Genomic DNA, 27,909 nt, shown 5'->3' with positions numbered 1-27,909 from the left:
TATCCAACCCTACTGCGATTCGTACGCCCGGGAGACTGGTTCACTACCGTGGATCTCACCGACGCGTACTATCACATCAAAATATACCCACCCCACAGCAAATACCTGAGATTCGCATTTCAGGGGGTGGCATACGAATTTCTCAAACTCCCATTCGGTTTATCACTAAGCCCACGGACATTTGTAAAATGTACGGAAGCGGCCCTGGCTCCCCTGAGGGAGAAAGGGATCCGTATAGTTACTTTCGTGGACGACTTGGCTGTGGCATGCCAATCGGAAACACTAGCGAAAGAGCATACAGCAGCGCTCGTAGAACACCTCACTGCGTTGGGATTCAGTCTCAATTACAAAAAGAGTGTGTTGAGCCCTACTCAAATTATCTCTTATCTGGGCTTGTCACTGAACTCAATCACGTTCAGAGCGTATCTGTCACGCGAAAGAATAGACAAGTTCAACCAATGTCTGACACATTTCCAAAGGGACAAAGTTATTCCCTTCCGAGTATGCCTCAGACTGCTGGGGCTGATGGCCTCAGCGCTGGTGGTAGTTCGACTGGGCCGCCTATACATGAGGGACTTCCAACGTTGGGTAGCATCTCTCAAGCTAGACCCAGCACGTCACGCTCGTCGAAAAGTGAGAGTGACGACGGAAGCGTGCATGGCATTAATTCCATGGCGGAACCCGAACTTTCTGACAGAGGGGGTGCCTATGGGCACAGTGCAAGTCAGGAAAGTTGTAACAACAGATGCATCCCTCCTCGGCTAGGGGGACACACAAGGGTTGGGCAATAAACGGAAAGTGGAACCCGAATCTCCGATCGTGTCACATAAATTATCTGGAGTTACAAGCAGTTTGGCTAACGCTAAATCATTTTCTTCCCCTGTTAAAGGGGCACCATGTATCAGTTTGCACGGACAACACAAATGTTGTAGCATACGTGAACAGACAAGGGGGACTGAGATCCCGACCGTTACACACGCTTGCACGCAAACTGATTTTGTGGAGCAACAATCATTTTCCATCTCTGAGAGCTACACACGTTCCTGGAGTTCAGAATCTGGCAGCGGACCTGCTGTCTCGGGGCGACCCGCTCTACAGCGAATGGAAGCTCAGCACCAAGGTGTGCGATCAGATTTGGTTGATTTTCGGCAGGGCATCACTGGACCTGTTTGCGTCACACGGCACAGCTCAATGCCCTCTTTACCTCTCTCTCCGGGAGCTGAACGCTCCACTCGGAGTAGATGCTCTAGGGCACGAATGGCCGAATCATGCTCTTCTTTACGCATTTCCACCCATCGCGTTAATTCCGCCCACCCTGGCCAGGGTGAGGGAGAAACGTCTATCGCTAATTCTAATTGCCCCCCGATGGCCGGGGAAACATTGGTTAGCGGAGATAATAGAAATGTTGTACAGGGAACCATGGCAGCTTCCGTTACACAGGGACTTACTGTCTCAGGCGAAGGGGGAGATATTTCACCCCAACCCAGAGAGGCTAGCGCTATGGGCTTGGCCGTTGAATGGAAACATTTACATGCAACAGGTCTACCCCCTAATGTGATTAAAACCATTCAAAGTGCAAGAGCTGCCTCGACGAGGTCGCTCTATGGATGCAAATGGTCAGTGTTTGAACGATGGTGCGTAACTACGCACGAAATTCCGTATCAGTGTTCCATCTCGACGATTCTATCTTTCCTACAAGATCTAATCGACAAGGGCAGAGCCTTCTCGACCATTAAAGTGTTTTTGGCCGCGATCTCCGCATGCCACGTTGGCATTGGGAGCAAATCAGTGGGCCAACATCCACTAGTTGTTCGATTTATGAAAGGAGCGCGCAGGACCCTACCGGTCTCAAAACCGCTAGCTCCATTGTGGGACCTGTCCATGGTGCTAGAGGTGATTTCGGCTCCTCCTTTTGAGCCGTTGATGGACATTGATCTTAAAACACTTTCTTTTAAGACAGCATTGTTATTAGCTCTGGCGTCAACAAAGCGTGTCAGTGAACTACAAGCTTTATCGGTACATCCTTCATGTCTACAATTTGCGCCTGGCGATTGCAGAGTGTCGTTACGACCGAATCCGGCGTTTATGCCTAAGGTTATTCAGCCATGCATTCCATTGGAGCTGACAGCCTTTCGGCCTCCACCTTTTGATTCTCCGGAGCAGCAACGTCTCCATGCGCTGTGCCCGGTCCGAGCCCTCCGGATCTATGTGGATAGGACGGCAACTCTTAGGCAGAGTGATCAGCTTTTCGTGTCATGGGCAAAGCCCTATACGGGTAAGCCTATTTCTACGCAGCGGCTTTAACATTGGATTGTGGATGCTATTTGTTTAGCATATTCCAGCAAGGGCCTGTCGGCACCGGCTGGTTTGTGTGCACATTCTACTAGGGGTCTAGCAACATCGTGGGCCTTGTTTGAGGGTGTGTCTACGTTGTGTGTAGGTCGGCAGGATGGTCTTCCTACCAAACCTTCGTCAGATTTTACAAACTTGATGTCACGGCAACACCTGTAGCGCATGCAGTACTTGGGGTTGGTGCATCTAGGTCGAGCCCTTCGGGCTCTCAGCCCTTGTAGGTTGGCAGTAGGCATTCGAGACAGGCTTTTGTGCAACACGGGAGCTACGTTATCCCATAGTGAGACACCGAAACGAATGCTTGAAAGAGAATTTTAGGTTATTTGCATAACCCTGGTTCTCTGATAGCATGAGTGAGGTGTCTCACAGCATTACCCTCCTTGCTGTGCGAAGCGAGAAGAGGTTTGCTTGTTTTTTGAATGACGAAGTGACGCTGTGTATCCCTAGATATAGGAAGGCGGGGTCTGCCCTGACACGCGTCACAGGTGCCACCCAATGGGGCTGGCGTAGTGATATAAGGCTTCTGAGGAATACGGGCTGGGGCGTATCCCATAGTGAGACACCTCACTCATGCTATCAGAGAACCAGGGTTATGCAAATAACCTAAAGTTTTACTTAGCACAAAATCTCCTCCCGACCAGGTTTACTTGCTAGCATAAGATACCATGGTGATGTAGCGACGCAAAAGAGAACAACGTTCGTGATACTGCATACCTATCTCTCTAATCGAGTTTCGTAGTACACCCCACAGCTGTGGATAGTGTCCTGACGGCATCAAGGATTCAAGGATTCAAGGATTCAAGGAGTTTAATTGTCATTGTAGTACACAACGAAAAACAGTTTGGTTTCATCATCATTTCATCACTGGCCATTGACTTTTCAAAACACTGAGGTCAGGCAAAAAGCTTAACACCAAACAAAATGTCACTACATGCTTTACGTTAGTATTTCTATGTATGAGACAAATAAACCTCCTTCCTTGTATCAATAAAAGGCAGCATTGTACTTAAACCAATGACCATTTGTTCATTCATTCATTCATTCTTCCACAAATGAATACAACACTGATCAACCATATAAACAATCTTTATGAAAAATATGAAAACAGTACAAAACAGAATTAAAGACAGATTAAGGACACTCAGTCCTCACTGTCAGTGTCAGGACAGCTATCAAGTTCCTCACTTTCTTTCGAATTGGCACAATAACTATAATGACATAAATCTGTGCAACACAGTCCTGCAGAGAAGCAAAGACCAGTTCAGAAGTGTTGCGTTTGGCGGGGATGTGGAACACTAGCTGTGGAAAATCACGGCTGAGTCTCTTCTTCAATACATCCTGTCTGCAACACAACAAATCAACAACAAAAAAAGAGTCATATGAGTACCAGCAAAGGGGGGCTTCATGTTGTGGCTGATATACAATAGCCACCTTCACAAATTAACTTAGAGTGAATAAAATAATATTGGTGGAGTTTACTTGCTATGCAACAGATATATAATACCAAGTATTCCCAAGAGAAGCACATACTGTAACAAACATCACACTATCAAGAACACTGCCATCCTCCTTATTTAAGCAATATAGCACGAGTGGGAGTGGGGTAGGTAAGGGATAATCCCACGGGTGGTGTTCGGCCGTAGCCACCGAGGCCGCCAGGCCGAGTGGCGTAGGCAACAACACCCGTGGGATTATCCCTTACCTACTCCACTCCCACTCGTGCTATATTGCTTTTATAAAACAATTCTGCAGTCAACAAATTAACATTTCAACACAAAGTTATTGATTAAAAATGGTTTATTTCGCCATTGTTTCTCCGCAACAAAAAATTGTTCCATTGTCAACGTCTTGGTTTGGAATTTTAAAAACTTTGAATTAACGGTTATCATCAATGCGAATGTTTCATCGCGGAGTGATTTATTTTTAGCTGTGAAAAGTCCCGTAACTGTAGGTATGTTGAAGAATAACCTATAGCATGGAACGTCTCTCGTCCAATCAGAAACAACTTAATTACGCGCTAGAATCCAATTGTTTTTTAATGCAAAATAATACATGTACAGTATGTGCATATGACAAGCAGAGCAGATTCCCTTGGATTTGACAAATAATAAACTGCCTTGCAATTACCTGTAGGTTGAAGCATCAACACCTTCACTTGACTGCACAAGGTCAATAAATGCCTTCCTCAGTTGGCTCATCCTCAGCACCTCTTGGTTGATCAGCAGCCTTTGACGGATTACCCTTTCGCAGAATAATTTATAGCTCAGATCAAATGTTGACCCGATCCTTACAAAAAATATAGAAGAAGATATGTGTTGTGAGAGCTTTCGTTGTGAGATCCGTGTTGTGAGAACAAACTGTCTCAATCATAGGACACACATTGTACTGTATGTGTTTTCATAAAATTAAGATATGACTTGCTGTTCTTTCTCTGCTCTGGCAGGCTCACTCAAAAACCTTGTATATTCTCTGTAGCAACTTTTGTGGTACTGCACCTCCAGAACCACACAGTCTCTGTCCTTGATGTGAATGAGGATGCTCTGGTCATCCTTTACTTCAGCTGCTTCCTGCAACTTGCCTTGTACAAAAGAAAAGAAAAATGGGGGAATGGGCTTACTCAGAAGCGGTGTGCTAACCAGACAGGCCATCAGGCTGAGGAGCCACATTTCTGAACAGGTATTCAGTGTCATATTAACATCAGGCATGCTTTGACATCCATATTAACATACACACTACCCTATTAAAGTCAAATTGTGATTCAGTCAATATCAAAAACCTAAAACACTGGGGGGGAGGGGTGTAATGTAATTTCACACCCAGACACATGCACAACACATTATGGCAATTCACACATGCATTCATATTAGAATTGGACAAATACAATGATTGTGCAGCAGTGTAGGCTAGATAGTCATTCAACTTCTCCAAACATCTGTGTGTGTGTGTGTGTGTGTGTGTGTGTGTGTGTGTTTTGGGGGATGGGATGCATTCACATAGACTACCTACTGTTAGTGTGTATTGGGGGTGAGGGTGAAACAGTCTTACCTGCTGTTAAAGTCTGTGTTTTTGACAAAGCTTCTTTTTGACGTCTGCCACTCGCGACGATGAATTTGCTGTCTTTCTTGCAAATTATACAGATGGCAGGTAGGACGGGGCCAGAGCTTGATCTGAATCTCTGAAAAGTCTGCTTATCATACCTTTACAGTTCCTACCATTATAGGCATCAACAAACAGCTGGACAACAGTTGACAATTCCCTCTGGTTAGGATCCTTAACCTCTTTACAGAAGTAATCAGAGATTTGTAAATACCTGTAGAAATCCACTTTACTCAGCCCATAAACCTGACATAGATGTTCAAAGCTATGAAGTGCCCTGTTTTTAATTATTGTACAAAGAGATGTAATGCCATGATAAACCCATTGTCTATATCTGAGAACATACAATGACGGCTTGTAGTCAGGATCGTACGCAGGCCACCTGAGTAATTTTACCTCTCTCTGACACCGGTGATCAGTGTTGTGCATGAACGCGTTCAAAAGAACACATCAGGCGTGCACGGCTGCAACTCCTTCTGTGGAGAGCTGCTGACAAAAAAACACCTCCCGTATGTATTGATGATGTATCCCTGTTTGGTTGGAAAATAGAGGGTGGAATTCCTGTGCCTGTTCATGGCAACACTGACATTGCACCCAAAACAGTTCTACAGCTTGTTGCTTGTGGATGCAAGTCAGTGCCAGCATGCTCCAGGGTCTCTTGCAGCTGTCAGTCAGATGGACTACCATGCACCACCTACTGCCATTGCAAAGGTGGTGAACAGTGTGCAAATACAAAATTGAAGATGGCTACACTTTCCGGGTGAGGATACTGATGACAGCGAGGGAGAAATGTCTGATTGAATGAATGTTTTTTCGAGGAGACATTTAATGACTGTGATGTGTACAAGGCCAGCCCGGCTAAATGTTCTGTATATAGTTGCTTTCAGAATCTGTGAAAAAGTATTAGTTTGTTCCTTATAACTTTGTGTATTTTTATTAATTGTTGAGGGTTGAGACAATTTGTTAACATGCATTGTATTGATTTCTGTATGAGAAGAGCCTTCATTTGATACCACATCATTAGCTTTTGGATCCCCCTGATTTAGTTGATCATTTGTATATTTTGTATATTTTTGCTTTCTGTTAGCGGTGTTTCTGTTATTTTGATGTGTATATAGATACTTAGTTGAGTGTGTTGCTTCTGTTTTTCAATTTGAATTTTTACTAAATTACTTGTATTTGATTTTTTTACAATCTTATTCTTTTGTTTCTGTTTTCTTAAAGAAACATTCCAGATCAATTGCTATTCGCTTACGATATGCTAGCGGCTAAAACTAACAAAATCTCTTGAAATGTGCTGACTTTGACATTATGACAATCTAGTTACTCAACAACTGTCCTTACTCAACAACTGTCCTAACACAGTCAAACATCAAGCAAGTGCAACACAAGACAAAGCAAGACGGCAAATAAGCTACTTACTAGTTCGGCAGACAGTAGAAAGCCCTGCCTTTATTTACCTTAAAGGTCACTTTGTAAAAGGTAATTTGTTCTCTGGAGGACCCTAAACAATTTTTTTTACCATTATTTTTGTCAAATCTGATTTCTGTATGAGAAGAGCTTTCATTTGATACCACACATGATGGGTTTATACAATAATGTGCATCTGGTATTTTTTTTGTATGGTCAAAAAGGGGGCGTGGCCTATTATGTCATTTTTTTTAAATGCTCAAGGGTGCCGGAGCGGCACCAGTCAGATTCTGAGTCTACAACCCCTAAACTATCAATTTATGCAAAAAAATTGCATTAGTACCTTATGTGACACCTATATTGGGGTTCTACCTGACTATAGAGAGAAAGCTCCGGAATAGAGTGGAACAGCCTCGAAAGCAAACTGTGATCCTCCGACTCTGAAAACGAAAGGCAGATCAAGAATTGTGATAACCTCGGACCAAAACCCTAAAGACAGAATATCAATTAAAATATTATCAAGTAAATTATTAATTTCATTTTTATGGGGCAATAGCTGTAAATGGGATTGGATACGTTTTTGTCAGTTGAAAGTTCGTTCAATTGTTTAAACAGAAAATGAATTCCGTCTCATCACAAGACTTTTAACTTCAAATCCGGGTTGTTTTCAACCAATGGCTGCATAGTGTGTGAGGGTAGACAGTCAATATGCTAATAAGAGCCTTTTGCACCTCTGTCAGCGGGAGGTGAAAGTATGCTAAACACATCGTCCCCCCCTTGCCTAGCACGTTCCTTCCCGGGAATTTCCGTTCATATGCGGCAGACCGATATTTCGGCGTGAATGTCCGCGATCGACCAGGAATGCTGATTATTCGCGGCTGTATCACAGCATGTATGGGCCCGATAATCTTAGTTTTCGTGCAGTGCAATATCTCGTAATGTTTAAACCTCACAAAATTTCACACCCTGCATCACTACAACGTTCTTTGAACTTACACCAAACTTTGTGAAATTTCGTCCATATGGGGTGCAACAACGGAAACATTTCAATATCTCAAGAACCACTTAAGCAAAGAATTTAAAATTTTGTATGAAAAAAAACATTAATATACCTTGTCTCAGCCAATACCAATAATAAACTCTAATTCAGACATCTAGGCCAACAGGCATGACCAACTGAGCCTGACCAGAGCAGGAGACTTTCGCAACAACTAATTAACCTCATGCAGTAACCAGATCACATCCTTCTGATCAGTGCTAAACCTATTACACCATTTCTGTCTGAGCCATCAATCTCTTGCTAAAAAATGCAGCCAGTGAAAAGCTTTTAATTTTCCTCCCATGTTGTCTTGGGCTTTTGGGCTTTACTGAAGTGGAAACAAAGCTGAAATGTGTCAAATTCATAAAAGACTGCAATTGTTAAATACACAGAAAGACACTCCTATACTAACCAAACCAGATGCACTATAACAGGTCAAGTCTCAGGACCACTGCTCTTGCCAATTTGTTTTTCCAGCTGCTCAGAAACGAACTGTGAATATTAACGGTGGGGGTGTTTGTGTGTGTGTTTGTGTGTGTGTGTGTGTGGGGATGTTTGAGACCCTCTTCACAGTCCTGTCTAATGAGCTCTCTGACAGTCAAGCCTGGCTGCTTGAGATAAAAAAAAAAGTCTAAACTACTCAAGCGATTTAGCCCGACAGCTTTGATACTCTGCAATCAAATTGGATGGCTGGATGCAGTGCTCTTAGGTCACAAACAGGGGACTGAAAATGTACTCTGCACACCTTCATGAAATCCCTTCTTCCCTCACGCATCTGCTGGATTTACATTTCATGTGCTGCATGAGAATGTGCCGCGTGAGAACTTCAAGGCATCCTGTAGCAGTGTCCAGCACTCCTGCTGTGCCTGTTTTCAGTGTTCCCCTTAAGCCTAATTTGCAGTCCTGCATTTTGGTCGGAGAGGGACACTTGGGCACGCCTTGGCAACACCTTCCCCCAGGTGGAACACCCATTTGAGCCCTCGGAGAGTCCTCAGAGCTGGTCGGAGACAAACGTGCACCTCCTGATTTTTCTAACTTTTCGGAGAGAATCGGATACCCCCTTGGCTGTGATTGGTCCACTAACGACATTATTTCCCAACGACATTTCCGGTGTAGTGCCCGATCCCAGCAAGAGCCTGACGGCTATTAATGTATTTTGTCCAAACTACTTGAGCCCCACTGAGTCTCTAATGTCTCTACTGTTCATACTACTGACACATTTACTTTATTAAACTCCAGCATCAACAGAACTCACTCACACAAAACAAGCACATTTAAACGCACAAGCGCGCGAAAGAGCGAGATAAGCATATTGGAATTAAATTATTCACATTGCAAGAATGGAATTAAATTGCCGACACATTGCATCACACGCTAGGCATCTGCTATGGTTAAATACAACTCCCGTTATATACTACACCAGCATTGACTATAAATATGTCCATACCATTAACTCCTTCCATTATACCAATTTTCCGCCTGTAATCGCGTTGTCACACCCAGGCATAAACAAACTCCCGCACACAGGAAGAAGGCTGTAATCCTAATTGTGATTTATTTTATTGTCAAAAACGTTGAGATTAACGTGATGTGCAGGTTAATTACAGCCAACACCACTGTATTACAAACACTGACAACACACACACATAATGAGAAGGTACACTTGGCGATTCTCTTGCCTTTAATCTTTCACCTTTGAATAATGAAAAACGTTGTTTTAAAGCGCTGTATTTATTTCGCAATAAATAAGCTGACGACAATAAAACGAATTCACTACGTAGGATCAGGTCACATTTTCATCCCAGTCCACCATCTAATGTTAAAACAGTATTGAATAATGGTGCGGCTCCTATAATGTATAATGGAGCAACACGTTGGTTACTGGGTGAGTGTGCAAGGGAGAGAGAGAGAGAGAGAGCGAGAGAGGGAGAATGGTGCGACCGGAGCAAAGTTATGTTACTGTAACGTTGAACTCTGTGCACAGTGTGGAGAATAAATCCTCGGGCCAAATAAAGTTGCCATTCATTTACTAATCAACCGCAGACAGAAGGGAAAGGGAGATAACCACGGAGTTAGAAAGAAGGCCTACACCTCTTCCACCTTTGAAAAATTTAACCTATTAACACGTTGTTTCAAAGCGCTGTGGCCGTCCTTAGATGTGTCAATTAACGAACTTCTGCTTAATGTGAAGCAGGCACGTTGAATTCACTACTTATAAAGATATTTTAAATAAGGAATATTCAATGCCTTATCGCTGACGTGTCCCAGCCCCATCCGAGCGTCAGCGAGCATAATTTCTAAATGTTTGGCCGGACTCGCCCCGCAGGCAAAGATGAACTATAGCATATGACTAGTCAAAATGTCTATATATGTCCAAGACTCATGTGATCACACCTGCTGCACTGGTCCAAAGCTGCTTGTCAGACCAGTGACAGATGGGTGGAGGGAGAAAAAACAAGCAATGAATTCAAACAAAGACGTGAAAGAGTAGCGCCGGTCTCGACTAAAAGCCGTTACCCCACCCAATGGTCTGGCGGTGAATTACTTTCAGCACCCACAGCCGTCGTAGAAGTGTATAAGGCCTATAAGTACGTTCAATTCCATCTGAATCAGTCCGCCCGCCCATTTTTTTCGAGGACGGAGAAGGATGCAGAAGTGTATTAAGGCCTTTAGTTAGATTATTGTTCTCCTTGCCATGGCTATAGATAAGGATGCATCTGTTGGATTCCCATTTATTCTACTCCCCGTGAGTCTTCTTCACCTGCTGCGTTCATAGTTTAAGCTGAATTTGTTACTTCTGATTTGCTGTTCACTCGAGGCCAGTCTGAAACACCTCTCTCTCTCCTGTGCCCTCATATTGAATACTGTGAGGAGGGCATTCTCGAACTGATTACATCTGATTCATATGAGATAGAATGGCCTGTCCACTGTAACACAACATTATAACGGATCAATGGCGAGGTGTTGTTCAATTTGAAACTTGATGAACACGAATGACCCAACTCTCTCATAGATACTCTCTCATATTTTTGTGTTTGCTGAGAGTCAAAAATCAATGAATAAATCAGAGAACTTCAGCCTTTAGCCCAGCGAAGCCAAGCTCAGCAGTAATCTCCTTGAGAAGGCTGCTGACCTTCTACGGCTTATGCCACACTTAAAGTTTTCACACTGAAGACACAAGACAGACAGGCGGTAAAACCTGTGTGCGGTCACACATAAACCCACTGTGTGTGTGTGTGTGTGTGTGTGTGTGTGGTGTGGGCATAAAGGGGGTTTTATCTGCCAGTTCCGGTGCACCTAGTTTGATGATAACACGGAGAGGAAAAGCTGTAACACTTCACTGCCCCCACGCTCCAGTAAGAATGTGTGGGCGTATGTGTGTGTGTGTGTGTACACTCTTGTAAATCAGTCTGTGTATGTGCATGTTCAACCTCTATATTTCTGTGTAGTGTCCTTGTTCTTGGACTTGAGTGTCCAGAGTGGTGAGAACAATCATTTGCATTTGAGTGTGTGTGTGTGTGTGTGTGCCAGAGAGTATGTTGTCTCTTACTTGGACTCATTGAGGCTAGTCAGAGATCCTGCGTGTGTGTGCATGTGTGTGTGTATGTGTGTGTGTTGTTCTCTTACTTCGACTTGTTGAGGCTGGCCTCAGCGGCGGCTGCCTGAAGCTGCTGAGTGGACTGGCTGGCCGGCACGCCGAACACGGCACTGTGGGTCACATCGCTGACGATACGTCTGTGGCCCCCCCGCTGGCCAGAGCACGGAGACGATGGGGGGGTCTTGGACTGGCCTACTGCAGCCTGGGGAGAGATAGGGGGAGAGAGAGTTAGGAGCAGAGGTTGACAGAGGTGTAGAAGAACAAAGTTAGATGAGGAGAGAAAGAGAGAAGAGAAATACATGGATGTAAAAGATACAGAGAGCGATAGACACATAGAGACTTAGATGCAAAGAGAAAATAAGAGAGAGCGGTAGAAAAGAGAAAGATAGAGAAAAGAAAGAGAGGGATGAGAAAAAAAAAGAAAAGACAGAGAAAGAGACCTGGTTGGAGAATGAGGGAAAGAAAGGATACAGAGTTCCATGGAGAAAGAAAGGAGATGGAAGGTTGAACTGAGAGAGAGTGAAAGAGGTGAGAGATGAGATTAGACTGGTCTGTGAGATGGAGAGATGAGGGAGAGTGAATTTGAATGTTGGGGATGTGAGATGAGAGGAGATTCACCCTGAGATGAAGAAAATGTCAATTCATATTGAAGTGAAAATAATGAAAGGAGTGCAAATATTATCTGGGAATAAAAGGCAAAAAAGGTGAAGGCAATAACAGCCACACACAAAAACACACCTACAACAACACAAAGACACACATTCACACACACACACACACACACACACACACACACACACACACACACACACACACACACACACACACAAACACACCTCCCCCCTCACACACACAGTTACTACATAGCAAGACTGAACCCATTGTCAAAGGAAAGAAAATAATATTAAAAAAAAAACACTTCATAAAAACCCTTTTACAAATCAACATCCCTCTACAAAGGATAACCAAACGGCAACTGATGTGACAAATGCTCAAATCAGAAACACAAACAGCAGAAATGAAAAAGAGACTATTAAAAGATTAAGCAAATATGCCGGCAGAGTTAATGAGTGTGTTTAGTGTGAGATGCTCTGGGGCAAGTTGGGGGGGGGGGGGGTCTGGTGAGGTGTTTGGAGGATGAGATGGGGGGGGTGGAGTTTGGCACTGAGGCGTTACCGTCTCCTCAGGCTCTTCCTGATTGGCCAGAGCTTGTGCCACTGCTTGAGGATTGGCTGTCTGCTGGGAAGGGGGTGGGGCCTTGGAAACTGCAGACTGCTGCTGTCCTGCAATGGCTGGAGCTGATGCTATTGGCTGGTGAGCAGCGGCAGGCTGGGAAGGAGGAGGTTGTTTACGGCGAGCGCTGCGAGCCGGGGCTGTTGGTGGGGCAGGGCTGGATGGTGGTTGGACCGCCGCTTTCTGAGGGGTGGGACTTGCAGCAGCAGTGAGAGGGGCCTGTGGCGCCGCTGCAGCTGACTGAGGAGACAGGTGACATCACAAGGTGGGAGGGGCCACTGCAGCCAGCCAATCACACTGTCTGTTCATTCACCCATATTCTCCAAAAAAAAAGATCTCTAAGCACTCACACATACAAATGAAATATTCACATGAAAAAACTCAGTTCTACGGCATATTTTCTTCATGCCAACCCAATAAACCAATGTTAGTGTCAGCATTCACACACAATGTGCTCATTCATACAAAAAAAAGAGAAACATTTGTCCTTCAACAGTACTGGGATAGATAGCAATGACAAGTAGGCAGAGCCTGCAGTCCCACATCCTGTGACTATGTAAACTCACGCTGATTGTGCCTCGTAGTTCAGTTGACACAGTTTCATTTGTGACAAGGCCTTTCTCCCATTGTTGGGTCACTTTCTGTCATCCTGGCAAACCGTACAAAACCAAGCTGTCATTGTGATTCACGGTTGGATTTGACATCCCCATTTGCTGACATTTCATCTGGAGTACAACGGTAAGGGTCTTGGCCACCTCCGATTCACTGGGGCACAAGCTTGCTTTTCCTTTACTGTTATTAATGTCCTGATGTTCCTATTCTGTTATTAATGTCCTGCGAAGCAATCAGCATGTTGCAACTCCATCACACACACACACACACACACACACACACACCCACCCACTAACAGCAAAACACTACAGGGCCCAGAGTGTATAAGGCTGTGTGAGTGTGTGTGTGTGTGTGTGTGATGTGCTACCTGTTTGCGCTAATGGACAGCAGGCTACAGTTTAGTGTACACTTGTCGTTGCTCTCCTTGTCTCCTTTTGTTTGATGTTTTGTTGAACGATGTTGGCAAGCTTGTTTGAGTGGCTTCCAAATCGAACCATCTTGCCTGATAAAAGCCTGAGGTTCAAAACTTTGCACTTAGGCTGTGCTCAAACATAATGTCTTATCCTGATGAAAATTGCTGGACAAAAATACTTTTGACTTTAATGCCGTTGAGAGTGCCGCACAGTTCGTGTGCGCAATGACTAATAGCATATTTGTATCTTAAGAGGCCTGGGATTTGATTCACAAGCGTGTATCTGACTGTTTGTTAGTGTGCGTGTGTGTGTGTGTATGTTACCTGTTTGGGCTCAGGGACGGCAGGCTGAGAGGGCAGGGCTTTCTGTGACTGCAGGGCTGCAGCTGGCTGGGCGAGATTCAGAGCTGGAAAATCAGCAGATTCATCCAATCAGCTCAGGACCCGCCCACAAACACACAGCCTATTTACACACCCAAACTTTAGGAAAATTAACATATGCACATTGGGGGGGGGGGGGGGTTGTGTATCAAACACACACAAAATGCCCAGAAGCACTGTTACACCGAACGAGAAATGAGGTTGGTTCATTGTGAGGGTTGTGTGAGTTTGGTGAGGGAAGTAAGTGTGTCTGTGTCTGTGTGTCTGTGTGTCTGTGTGTCTGTGTGTCTGTGTGTCTGTGTGTCTGTGTGTCTGTGTGTCTGTGTGTCTGTGTGTGTGTGTGTGTGTGTGTGTGTGTGTGTGTGTGTGTGTGTGTGTGTGTGTGTGTGTGTGTGTGTGTGTGGAGGGGGAGGGGGGGTATAGTGTAGTGCATTGTTTCCCAAAGACTGGGTCGCAAGAGATTTTTTTTGGGTCGCCTTGTCGTGTGTCTGTATACCAATGGGCTGGGCAGTGCCTGCGGGCAGGTTGGCTCTCTTGCGTGGGGTGAGCGCGGCAGGCTGGATGGGCAGCATGCCCCCTATTGGCTGGGCCTGGGACTGCACTGCTTTGGGACGTTGGCGGGGGGCGATGGAGGTCTCAGTGGTGGGAATGGGGTCTGTCAACCTAAAAGAGGTAAGAAGGGAGAAGGGGGGAGAGAGAGAGAGAGAGAGATATGCTTTAATAAACCGTTCCCATACACTCTCACAAAGTTTCATCATTGATGGATGGATGGATTTTTCAGGATGGATGGAACTATGAATATATGGAAGCATAGTATAGATTGCTCCCTATTAACAAAAGCGGCTTCCGACACTAACAAACCATCACACCATACAGCAAACAAGCGCAACTAGTTTACCAAAACATTAAACCATTCTTCAACGAAGGCCATACATCGCGATCAGAGAGGAGAGATAGGGTATATATTGGTGCGTGCGTGCTACAATGAATTAAGTCTCCTCTTCTCTCTCGTGATAAAGCGGGCAAACAGTCCACAAAGTTTATAGCAGTGAGAAGGGAAATGTTCAACTTCTCACGCTGTAACAGCAGGTGTGTGGCTCACCTGGTCTTGCTATGGCTCTGGCTCTGGCTCTTCCTTGCGGCCGCCTCACTGGCACGAATTGGCTCCGGGAGTTTAGAAGGGATGGGAGAGTTCTGAATGGAAAGAGGGAAAGACAAACAGACAGAAAGAGGAGAAAGAAATCAATAATTCTGAAATTATGCAAGTTAGCAGTGCAACCCAACAAGCACAAAAGCCTGAAGCACCAAAAACAGCAGGAGAAGCACCTATAACCAGTAACCACCATCCCCATGCACACAGAAAAACACACACACACACACTCACACATCCTCAAACATCCAGACAGACAAACACGCATGCTCACTACTTTCATGATCAAACACACATACACACAGTCATATGCCCAAGCACACACGCACATACAGGCACACACACACACACTGACCTTGATGTTCTGAACAGGACAGTCCCGGCGTGCCAGTTTGAAAGCATGGTAAGACACCTGATAGATGTCTGGGCGCTGGTCAGGATCCGGCTCAAGCATATAGCCTGACAGCCAGCCCAAAGCGTGCGTACGTACACACACACCCACACACACACACACACACCCACACACACACACACACAGAGAGGAAGAGTGTGATTAAGACACCTGATCCAAAAAAAATTATATTGATGGGTAAGTTTAATTAACCTCCCAATTCTGCTGTTTGATCTCACCCATGCCCCATCGGCCTGTAAGAACACATTCTTGAGAGCTGAGCGCACACACACACACACACGCACGCACAAACACACAGGCAAACAGAGCAAGGAAAAGAGAGGCAGGGAGACTACAACTTATGACCTGTGGAAGCAATATGCAGTCCATTCTCCCTTGAACTACATCACTGTTGCTCTGTTCCACTGTCTCTCCTGCGAGGCCCCCCTGCTATGCAAAGCTAGCTGTAGTCTGAATATCAGAGGTCAGACTGGTCTGTCAATGATCATAATCTGGTCATTCGAGCAACAAGCGAGGTCCCTCTGCTTTTCCTCATCCAATGGTGTGCTTTGGTGAGTGTGGTGGTGAGGTGCATTGTGAGATACTCACGGATAAGGCAGTGCATGGCCTGCGAGTAGCGGGAGTTGTCAGGGATGGTGAAGTTGCCGTCACAGATGGCCACCTGGCTCTCACCAAATGGCAGGGTAAAGTAGCACAGCTTGTACAGCAAACAACCCATTGCCTGGGGGCAAAAACACACACACACACACACACATAAATATACACACACCCACCGACACACACACACACACACACACACACACACACACTCAAACATTTCAACCCATATGCACACAAACACACATATCCGCACACATACATATACACACCCACCAACACAAACACACACACACACACAAACATATTCGCCGATACAACTCTAGGCACACAAACATACACACGCACATACATAAATGCACAGACCCAAACACACGCACACTCAAAACAAAGACATACAAACTCACAAGCACAGACACACACCACACACACAAACACACATGCAGAGACACAGGCACACACACACCACACAAACACATATGCAGAGACACAAGCACAGACACACCAACATGACTTGTATTCATAGGATGTATTCTTCTGAGCAACACAAATGTGTAATCCTGAGTAAAATATGCACATGTGCACATACACGCGTACAAAGGCTTACCCAGATGTCAGCTTTAGTGGTGATGATCTTGCTATTATACAGGTTGACCATCTCTGGTGCACGGTAGGATAGAGTGGTATACCTTCAGATAAGAGAGAAGCTTTCAGCACCAAGGCTTCATTTTCACATCAGGATCAGGAAAGATCCATCTCCAATCCCCAGCTCAGGTTATATCAAGCATTCAAGACTGAAGAGCTGAAGGCCAGCCAGCTAGCCAGCTAGCCAGCCCGCCAGCCCGCCAGCCAGCCAATCTTGTTAACTTGTAGTTAACCAGCTATCTCAAGCCTTTTAGTGCATCAGTTAGGTCGCTGTCACCTGATATTGTTGGCCAAATAGGCAGAGTAAACGTAATGCTGACATTATTAGGCTAGTGGCTCGTGCCCCTTGCTGTGTGACTACTTATAGACTGTTGATTATATACAAAACGACAGCGACAGACTTGTTTCATTTCATAACTGACTGGCTGGCACTAGCGGATCGATTAGTCATTGTAGGCAACACCTCATCACTTTGAATTCAAGCGAGAAAAACATCAGTTGAAACCTAGGACGGTTTATAATCTGTGAAGGTGGTGTCTTCATATGTATCTGAGTATTACACAAAAAAGTTTAGAGCAAATCCCCACTTGCCATGGTTTTGCCTATGCGCTGACAGAGCAGGTAACGTCACAAAAGCCAACATTCCTCCATTCATTACAATGGTGCACTGCAACAATTCTTACATGCACTCTGCACAGGACAGATGTGTCGAGCAGGGAGCAGAGTGGTACCAAAACCAGGCGTAATAATTGTAACCAAAAACTCAAAAGCTGCAATCCTACGGCCAACACACAGATGAAGAGGAGAAAACTCACTTTTTGATTTCATCCTCCACCACGGTGACCCCCTCGGCCTGCGGGTTCTGGAACTTATTGGTGGCGCTTCCAAAGTCACAGAGCACATAGTGACCTCGGTCATGCAGCAGGATATTCTCCACCTGGCAGAGGAGAGGGGCACAAAGAAAACATGGGAGACAGATTTTAGATAGATATTGTCATGTCATGTTTGTGTGTATATATATACATACTACATACACACATACACACACACACACACACACACACACACACACACACACACACACACACACACACACACACACACACACACACACACACTCACACACTCACACACACATGTATATATAAAGATATAAAGATAGATAGATAGATAAAGAGAGCAAGAGAGAAGCTAAACCAATTCATCTATGAGATGCTTCACATTTTTAAGACTACTCATTGCCTAATGTAAAAGAAGCGGTAATGGGTTTTGTTCTAAAACTAGTACGGTAACTACCTAAAATGTGTCCCAAACACCATTAACAGCACAGTTGGCACTGATAAAGTCTTGCTAGCATGCTAACTGGTATTTTGTTTTGGCAATATAATTAGCCAATAGCCAATCTATATAGGGCACATCCTGGATGACTAGTGTGAAACAACACATGTGTTTATATGTCCTTCACATGTCCATATACCATAAAAATTAATATGATAAACGTAGTTGCCTCTAAAAACATTTCAGGAAATGGAAAATTGTTGCATAGTGTTGGACAGTTCAGTCAAATATGCTTCAGAGGAGAGGAGTCATCTTCTTCACTGAAGGTTTGACAATCTATTGAGAACATCTTCTAAAACGAGAACAGAAATCATAGGATATATTTTGTTTTAATTATTCAGACTTGGCTGTAGAATCATGGATATGTGGGACACAGTTCATCTTGACAGACACTCCACACTATGCAGATGCGTGCAAGCTTTGTTTGAGAGCTTTTGAGAAAGAGATGGCATCCTTGAGCAGTTCCAGGAATCCTCCCCTAGATAAAGATTAATTAATCCGGGGCGAACAGGACCCTGACACGCAACGGATGAAAGACCTCAGAACGTTGGGGTGACCCATTCAAATCAATGGCACTATTTGCAACATTTGAGGGGCTGTTAAATAATTACTTATAATATTTTATTTAAAGTGTTAATGACATTATCTAAACACACCATGGCTGCCATTCAAAACAAAACTACAGCCTTTATTCAGTGTTATGGTGTCGTGCAGCAGTTTTTCTCTACATCCCCGTTCTAAACTACCCTCCCAACTTTTTCTTTTCCTGAGGGGTGTTGGATGTTCTATTTTGTTAATATGTTAATAATATGTGTTGTGTGCGTAGGCCGTAAATATTGTAATATATGGCTTTGGGTGCACTTGGTGTTGGTGTTGTGCTGTGCCCAACTGTGTCTGATTGGACCAATTTGGCTCAAAAGGGCTGTATTATTTAAAGGGTGACCTATTTCTTCACATGGGGCGTCAGAGAAGCACTGTTTGCCTGCTGGGTGGTCCAGAGTGTCTGAGAGAGATTATTTTTGGAGAACTTTTGAGTTTTCTTTTCTTTTTTATTTTGTTTACATGTTTTGGTCTTTTTCCTGCCTTCACCACCTACTCCAGTTAGCCCATATCGCTACACGTTACTCCAGTGAGCCCATATAGCTAGAGGACCTTGAGGTACAACTCGCTGAATTTGACAACTGACAAGTGTCTTGGATTAGACTCGCTGACTGCACCTTTAAAGTGTGATGCGAAAGGATGTGGACTGACGAAGGACATCTGCCTAGTTGCTCGATACTGTCCACGATCCTCACGAGACGCATTCACACTTATTAAATTGATTATACCATTGGCAAGAGCGAGCGAGCACCCGTCTGGCAGGCCTGCTCAACTGTGTCAGCCCCGAGGTGTACATTGTGCAGCCTCAGCTTAATGTTTGCCCTCCACATGCGCTTTAAACCAGTTTAAAGTCTATGAATCAAGTGTAATCCTTTTGTTTCCAAAAAATCCTTTCTTTACATAAAGGTAATAAAAGCCAAATAATAACAGTATAGTTAAGGCAGGTTGTGCAAGGACTCTGACTGCATACATTTGTCCAAATATGCAACAGTAGTACGCATTTCAGAAAACATATCCGCTCTACTTCAGTAAAAAAACATATCCGCTCTACTCCAGTAGTCTAGTAGAGGCCATGAAGCTGACGATAGTTTCTTACAGCACATGACATCGAAGGTCAGGTCTATTCCTACTATCCTCTTAATTCAATTTGCCCTTTTAATGCCTTCACTGCTTTTACGAGAATTTATTTTCCATTGAAATTGGCATTTCATTGTGCACTCAGGAGGTGCCAAACAGGCAAGATCCAAGCAATCTTTTCTTCTTCCTAAGCTATTGAATTGGCATGGCTGTAAATTGCCTGGCCCATTCATTTGTCCATTAACTAGTTCCACACAGTATAGCCTCTACCTACTCTGCCAGGTATTTTTAATGGTCGCACCTTTCTGTTTTGGCAGATAATATGTCTGATGACATTTAATAAACTATGATTACACTGTGATTAGGCCATTAGGTGACTGTTGGCTATATTTATTATATTCAGTTAACATAGCCTGTGCTGTTGACATGCAGGCTAGCCAACAACGCAACCGAAACATTTTTCCTAAATTATTGTTAGAGCGTTTTATCAGTTATCAGTAGGCATATTTTCAACTGCATAATAAATAACGGATTAAGTCTATAGCCTAAATCAAATCAAGTTGCGTGGTGCCTTGCTCAACATCTTACTGCCTCCAATTCAAAACAATGGAACACATTACTTCGCTTGCATGTATTTTTGGCCATTACGTCCCACAGCCAATCAGCAAACACTGAGCACTTGACACATTCAGAGAGAGCAAATGAGAGAAGTGAACATGAATCAGGTGAAGAACAGGAAGGGAGAAAAAGTGACAGTGCTTGAGGTATGACAAAGATATAGAGAGAGTAGAAGCCTGACCACCTTGAGTACCCAGGGGTTAAAGAGGTAGGTGTGTGTGTGTGTGTGTGTGTGTGTGTGTGTGTGTGTGTGTGTGTGTGTGTGTGTGTGTGTGTGTGTGTGTGTGTGTGTGTGTGTTTACCTTTAGGTCGCGATGGATGATGGGATTTTTGCAATTATGCAGGCAAGCCACAGCCTCACACGTGTCACAGAAGATCTGTAGCGCCTCCTGTTCACTGAAGCCAGTCTGCAGACGCTGGTTCATCAGGTTCACCACTTGACCCCCTACACACACACACAAACACACACACACACACACACACACGCACACACGTCAGTATTGCACAATACGCACAACAAAAACACAAACAGCATATCCTTTGTGTTTCTCTTCTGAAGAGTGACAACTTCTCTGTAGAGCCTCCAGAGGTAGTCAGGTAGCTGGACACACTGGACTCAAGCACCATAGTCTCTCATTGGTGTGTAATTAGGTCCTTAAGGTTCAAACTGGGATTCCTTGCTTGTAACATAATGAGTAGAAATCATAATGTTTATTATTTTAAATGTTTTCAATTGATTTCTTTTCTTTTTGTCAATCAATACGTAATCATAATCATAATCAAACACGGAAGGAGCCAAAAAAAAACCTGACATTGATTTTAAAGGGCAGAAACAACTCAACTTCTTCACATGTTTCAGCTTAAAACCTCTCTGAGCAACAAGGTGTGCTGAATCCAGCACAGAGCAGTCCATCAGTCTGCCTGTCAGTAGAATAACTGTGAATGTGAGCGCGTCATTTGGAGAGGAGAAGATGCTGAAGATGCAGAGGCACACGCAGGAAGAGTGGGGAACTTGTGCCCCCTTGTGGCCACTCATCACACATCCAGAAAAACAGACACACGAACACGCACACACACGCACACGCACACGCACACGCACACGCACACGCACACGCACACGCACACGCACACAAACAAAATGCATAGCTCACAAATTCCAGAAAACCTGATAGGCACAACCCCACCGCAGATAACAGCATCATCATGAAGCGATTTCAACACAGAGCTTATTTTCCCACTTATGTATGACACGACTGCCTTAGGGATGGTTAGATTGAGATATTAAACTTTAAAAGGCCCGTGGGCAAGAGTCCATGTGGTGACACTACTTCTGCTGCAATGTAAGCTGTTATTAGCTGAGTCTTCTCAACACATTGGGGTGGGGAGGGGGGGGCTAGAGAAGTGTGTCACCAGTCACCCAGAACACAACAACACACAAACCATCTCTGCTAACACACAAATAAACACTAGATCTCCACCTGGAAGATGCAGAAATACTGATACATGCCTTCATTACCTCCCCTCTCAACTGCTGGAATTCCCTCCTCACTTCCTTTACTAACAGAGCCAAACAAACAGCAGCATATCCAGAACCCAGCTGCTATAGGGTCTTCACACACACACACTATCAATCAATCAACCAATCAATCAACTTCAATTTTATATAGCGCTTTTCTGTATACTCAAAGACGCTTTACAGATCAGTCCGGTCCAGTCCATTCATTCAGACAGTCATACCAGTGGTGGTAAGCTACTAGAGTAGCCACAGCTGCCCTGGGGCAGACTGACTACACGTTCAGCTTACCCCCCCACTGTTTGTTAACTCCACTGGTTACTGTTTCATCACTGATCCAATACAATCTCACCCTCACTACCTTTAAAGCTCCCCCTACCAGAACTCCCCCGCATCTACAATTCGACACGCATCCTCAGGTCCTATGGCACTGGACTACTGGAGGGTGCCCAAACCAGACTAGCCACCATGGGAGGTAGGTTATTCAGTGTCATGGCCCCCAGACTCTGGAACATCCTACTACAACATCAGTCTGAATGCTCCACCATCACCTCACACAGAGCACAGCTGAAAACATATCTCTTTGCCTTACTCTACTGACATGCTATACTCCCTACTCCACCATCACCTCACTCAGAGCACAGCTGAAACCATATCTCTTTGCTTTACTTTACTGAGAGTGCTACACTCCCTACTCCACCATCACCTCAAACAGACCACAGCTGAAAACATCTCTCTTTGCTTAACTCTACTGAGAGTGCTACACTCCCTACTCCACCATCACCTCAAACAGACCACAGCTGAAAACATCTCTCTTTGCTTAACTCTACTGAGAGTGCTACACTCCCTACTCCACCATCTCCTCACACAGAGCACAGCTGAAAACATCTCTCTTTGCTTAACTCTACTGAGAGTGCTATACTCTCTGCTCCCTGTAATTGGTGCTCTGATGTTTCCCTCTCTGCTAGCCATGTGTTGTTGTTGCACATGTTTGTTATGCTGTGTTCCCTTACAATTTAGTAGTATAGCACTTGATCCATGTAAAGCAAGCAACCTTGGGTTTTAGAAAGACGCTATATAAATAAAATATACAGGGATAAGCAATACACAATACAATACAACACTACAATACAAGCAATAAACACACACACACACAAACACACCAGCTGATGGTTTGTAGAAAACACGAGAAGTAAACCCTTTTCTGGTGGATTGTGGGTAAACTGGTAGTCACCGACGCTTTGCTCGAAGGCACCTCCCAACCTTCAAGCGAACCTGAGATTTTGGAACCATGAGCGCCGCTTACACAATAAAAAAAAAACACTCTGTTACTTGGAATTACCCGAGTGAGACGCATGGCCACCTACCTCGACAGTAGTCCATGAGGATAAGGACCTCCCACACATCTCCCCCTCCCACTGCTGTGATGCTGGAGTCCAGGTAGCCCACGATGTTCTTGTGGCCCACTAGGTCCTTCTGTAAGGCCCAGCAAGGAGCCGAGCAGAAATGAAGAGAGAGAGGAAGGTCAGAGCATCATTCAGAGAGAGAGCGAGAGAACGTGGGGTTTATTTACTTAACACTTCTCTATTACTAGAACACAGAGGTCATACTTGAGGGCCAAGAATGAAAAGCAAAAGACAAAGGAAAAATAAAATGGTGCTAGGAGAAAAGGGGGAGAAGAGCATTAGCAGGCTTCTCTCAAGTTCCCCCTGAACAACTGCAAGCTGTACATGAAAGACTTTGAGGGGAAAACTCCCTTCACTCCCATCCCTTCAGGTGCAAACATAAGGCGCCTTAAGTGATGAAATCTGTAACAGATGTATCTAATTAAAAATCGTGCTCCATAATGTTAAACAGATGTGATGGTGTTCAATATAAATTAGATCCTGGGCCAATGATATGATCTGAAGAGCTACTCAACCACCTTCTTGTGATCAGCTAGGCTAAGTGATGGGCTAATGGGACTCATGAAGGTCTCTCAATGATGGACATCCTATCTTCATGAATGCAGAGCACATCCAGTATAATACTGACAGTCAGCACTGGGGAAAACTGACAGAGATTACTCAAACCCCTGTCCACCTGCCCTCGCTGGCACGTACGTGTCCCTTGCAGTCTGGTCTCTTACCATGATCTGGATCTCGCGCTTGCAGACCTGGAGATCGTGCTCGTTGTTGACATACATCCTCTTCAGAGCGACGCGGACCCCCTGGTGTGTCCGCACCAAGAAGACGATGGCAAAACCCCCTGTAAAGGAATAAGATGCACTCATTAATGACAGCCAGGAAAAAGAGGTTTTAGCTCAGCTTTTAAACAGAGCACACACAATTAGGGCTGAACGATTTGGGAAAATAATCGAATTGCGATTTCCCCCAAAAATATTGTGATTGCGATTCGATATGCGATTTTTTTCATTTTATCCTCTTTTTTTCCAACAAAACCCACTGAATGATTTAAATATGACCAACACAATATAATATACATTTAGTGTAAAATATTCTTTCCCACATTTTTAATTTTTATTTAACTGCTCATTACAGAAACAAATTGGTGGCTTTGCCACTGTGCATTAAAGGGATAGTTCGGTTTTTAAGACATGAATCTGTATGGCTTCCCCGTCACCAGTGACATGCAATCATGCATCACTTACCCCCGACAGCGTCCTGTGAGCAGAGTTCTCGTCCAGTTTTGGTCAAACCGAAAGTTAGCCTGCAGGTTTGGTAGACCCAGCAAAATAAAAAGTTTCTCTTCCCAAAACATTATGTGTTCAAAAGAGTGATATATTTGCATCCCAAAAACATTGTAGTGGAAAAAGTCACACCTCGTTATCACTTGGCCCTATTTTCAATACGCTCGATAATGCAGTCTCACAGCTAGAGTCTACCTGTTTGATTCTCGAAAGTTGATTCGCGAAAGTTTGATTCACCAAAGTTGCCTGAGAGAAACGTCCATCACAGGAAAACGATGCTTTATGTCAATTTTATCAAATGTTGTCTCAGTTTTCATCGTTTTCCTGTGATGGACGTTTCTCTCAGGCAACAGCAGACTCTAGCTGTGAGATTGCATTATCGAGCGTATTGAAAATAGGGCCAAGTGATAACGAGGTGTGACTTTTTCCACTACAATGTTTTTGGGATGCAAATATATCACTCTTTCACTCTGCTCACAGGACGCTGTCGGGGGTAAGTGATGCATGATTGCATGACACTGGTGACGGGGAAGCCATACAGATTCATGTCTTAAAAACCTAACTATCCCTTTAAGGTAATTTAAACAAAGTCAAGTATTAACACAAGGCATGCACTTTTAAAAGTGGCCTTATGCAGTAATTGTACTTCAGGGTTAGGATAAGCAGTTTTACCCTAAAATAACATCTTTGAAAAAATTGGGGCACTACAATGACTTTTAATATGGAGAATCGCCTCCGTGCCATTGCCATACCAGAGTCAGGTGTCATTGTAGGTGACTATGTAGGTGTGCCTGAAGCCGCCCAGTTTTTACTGTCTGCCGAACTAGTAAGTAGCTTAATTGCCGTCTTGTGTTGCAGTTGCTTGATGTTTGACTGTGTTAGGACAGTTGTTGAGTAACTAGTTTGTCATAGTGTCAAAGTAAGCACATTGCAATTGATCCGTTATGCTGCTTTAATAACGGTGTGCAAAATTATTCATCTTGCGTTTAGCAAATGCAATTAATCGATCAGTCCTACACACAATGATAAAATCTGTCAGATACCATAGCTGGATCTCACTGGTATGGTACAAAATGCTAGGGGTGTATGTGTGTGAGGGCGGGGTTCAAGAATAGCTTCCAGTTTATTTCCTCATATTTACAGTGGTGGTGGCTTCCCATAAAGACAAGAAACCTTGCAACCTCTGCAGGTTTTCAACCACTCTTTAAATCACCCTAATCAATAGTGTACGCTTCCAACCGAACCTGGTGGACATCCTCCACTTACTCCAGTACTTCACTCATCAATACCATTCACAAGCAATTACCATTAGCCTATCTTTGACCACCAGCACTACCTCCAAAGGATCATTAACATTAAAACTGAATGAACCTACAAACTGACTTTCATCTGTTTGCAATCAACCTTGGAGGCAATTGCCCACACAGTGATCAATCATCCGTAATTACGACCTGGGGAAACCCCAAAGGGTACTTCTGCTAATCAAGTCAACTTCTTTAACTAATCTGCATCCTCCTGGGTGAAACTGGACCCAGAAAACACAAAGACCAGGTCAACTGTAGACCCTGGGTGCACGTGTCCCAGTATGGGTGGTGGCGGCTGGCTGGGAAACAAGGAAACTACGTATCCAGACACAATATAGCAAGCCTCCAACTGTAACTGAGAGGGGTGTATGACTGCTAACACACACACAGATCAAGACACACCTGAGCTGGGGGTCTCTTCAGGAGAGAAGTGTACAGAGTGTGTCTATGGCATTGCAGATGTAAGTTCACTTCTACATTGTGTTAAAACGGGAGAGTGTTGGATCATGTGAGCATGTAGGTGCAGTGAATAGGGGGGAATTTAACAGTCTGCCAGTGCACTGAAGGATTGTCGTGTTTATTTAAGGTGAAAACACCTGGTTTTGATTGGAAGTTGCAGGATTTAGCAAAGGACTTGATGCCAGTCTGATGGGTAGGGTGTTGATTTATTTTGCTTATTCTATGCGACAGATCTTAAGCGCACAACAAACACTAAAATGGAGGGACAAAAGGAGGGAGGATTAGGAGATATTGTCCATAGTTGTTAATGAAGGTGCCCCCTCTTTTTTATCAGTTTACTTAAGGTAGGCTAAATCTGCCACATTCTTGTGGGGGAAGGATTCAGATGACTTGCCAGTTGCAACTATTAAAAAAGTATATGAAAAACACCCACATTCTTCAGTGCAGTGGGATGGACTGTTTGAGAACATGCTTGGAGTATGAGGAATGTATGTGGCGATACAAGAATATATGTGAAATGTGTGGACACTGCGTGGAGTGTGTACAACACTGTGAAAGTATTTATGTGGGCATGTGACAGTGAAAGCATGTGGTGTGTGTGTGTGCGTGTGTGGATCACTGAAAAAGCATCAGTGGTGAGTGTGTATGTGTACCGGTAAAAGCCTGTGTGGTTGGCGGGCGGGGAGAATAGGCCTAACTGAGCAATGCTGCTGAGCAAATGCAGGGGAACTGCGACACACAGGCTATTCACTCTGTGTACTCCACCCCACAGGCCTGCTGTAATCAAAACCATGTGTGGCTCGCTGAGAGACTATTAAGGCCGCCACGTTAGGACCTCGTCAGCACAGCGCTGCTGGGGCTGCAGTTACAGCAGGGAGGAGATTGTGTGTGTGCGTGTGTGTGTTTGTGTTTCTACATGTTTGCTTGACCGTGTGTGTTGGATAGGGTGTAATTTTGTGTGTGTGTGTGTGGGTGTGTGTGTGTGTGTGTGTGTGTGTGTGTGTACAAGTTTGTTTGACTGTGTTGGAATGGTTGTATGTTTGTGTATCCTGTGTGTGTTTGTGTATATCTGTACATGTTTGTTTGACTGTGTGTGTTGGATGGGTTGTTTGTGTGTCGCCTGTGCGTGTTTATACATTGAGAGGAGTGGGGGTTTTCCTGCTGAATCTGGGGCAGAACATCTCTCTGAGATCAGTAAGATACGGGCTTCTGCCCACACCCTCCTGGGACGCACTCCACCAGTGAGCGTGCACTGCTCCCAACACCTCCCCGCTGCTCATGGAGGAGTCACCGAGGAGGGTGGAGAGGGCAGCGTGGAGTGTGGATGTGCTCCAACTACAAGCACAGGCGTAGTTTTGTTTACACATACCATAA

The 27,909-nt window shown here is 44.4% G+C and overlaps 1 protein-coding gene across 2 annotated transcripts in view; it reads right to left on the bottom strand.

The window, feature by feature from the left end:
• The window catches only part of aak1b (AP2 associated kinase 1b), a 53,211-nt gene that overhangs the window by 23,520 nt on the left and 1,782 nt on the right, over positions 1–27,909 (bottom strand). Inside the window, exons 2-13 of one of the 2 annotated variants that reach the window (XM_080847385.1) lie at positions 24,212–24,330; positions 23,451–23,559; positions 20,873–21,015; positions 17,753–17,874; positions 16,900–16,981; positions 16,284–16,416; positions 15,639–15,742; positions 15,236–15,327; positions 14,630–14,796; positions 14,077–14,159; positions 12,672–12,968; positions 11,525–11,697 (exon numbers count right to left, since the gene is read on the bottom strand). In XM_080847385.1, coding sequence (XP_080703511.1) covers positions 11,525–11,697; positions 12,672–12,968; positions 14,077–14,159; positions 14,630–14,796; positions 15,236–15,327; positions 15,639–15,742; positions 16,284–16,416; positions 16,900–16,981; positions 17,753–17,874; positions 20,873–21,015; positions 23,451–23,559; positions 24,212–24,330 — 1,624 coding nt within the window. The remainder of the gene's footprint in view (positions 1–11,524; positions 11,698–12,671; positions 12,969–14,076; positions 14,160–14,629; positions 14,797–15,235; positions 15,328–15,638; positions 15,743–16,283; positions 16,417–16,899; positions 16,982–17,752; positions 17,875–20,872; positions 21,016–23,450; positions 23,560–24,211; positions 24,331–27,909) is intronic. The other variant, XM_080847386.1, reaches the window with a different exon arrangement.

This window comes from Sprattus sprattus (assembly GCF_963457725.1).
Source record: "Sprattus sprattus genome assembly, chromosome: 11".
NCBI classification, from domain to species: Eukaryota; Metazoa; Chordata; class Actinopteri; order Clupeiformes; family Clupeidae; genus Sprattus; species Sprattus sprattus.
This window is presented reverse-complemented; position numbering and strand designations above follow the sequence as displayed.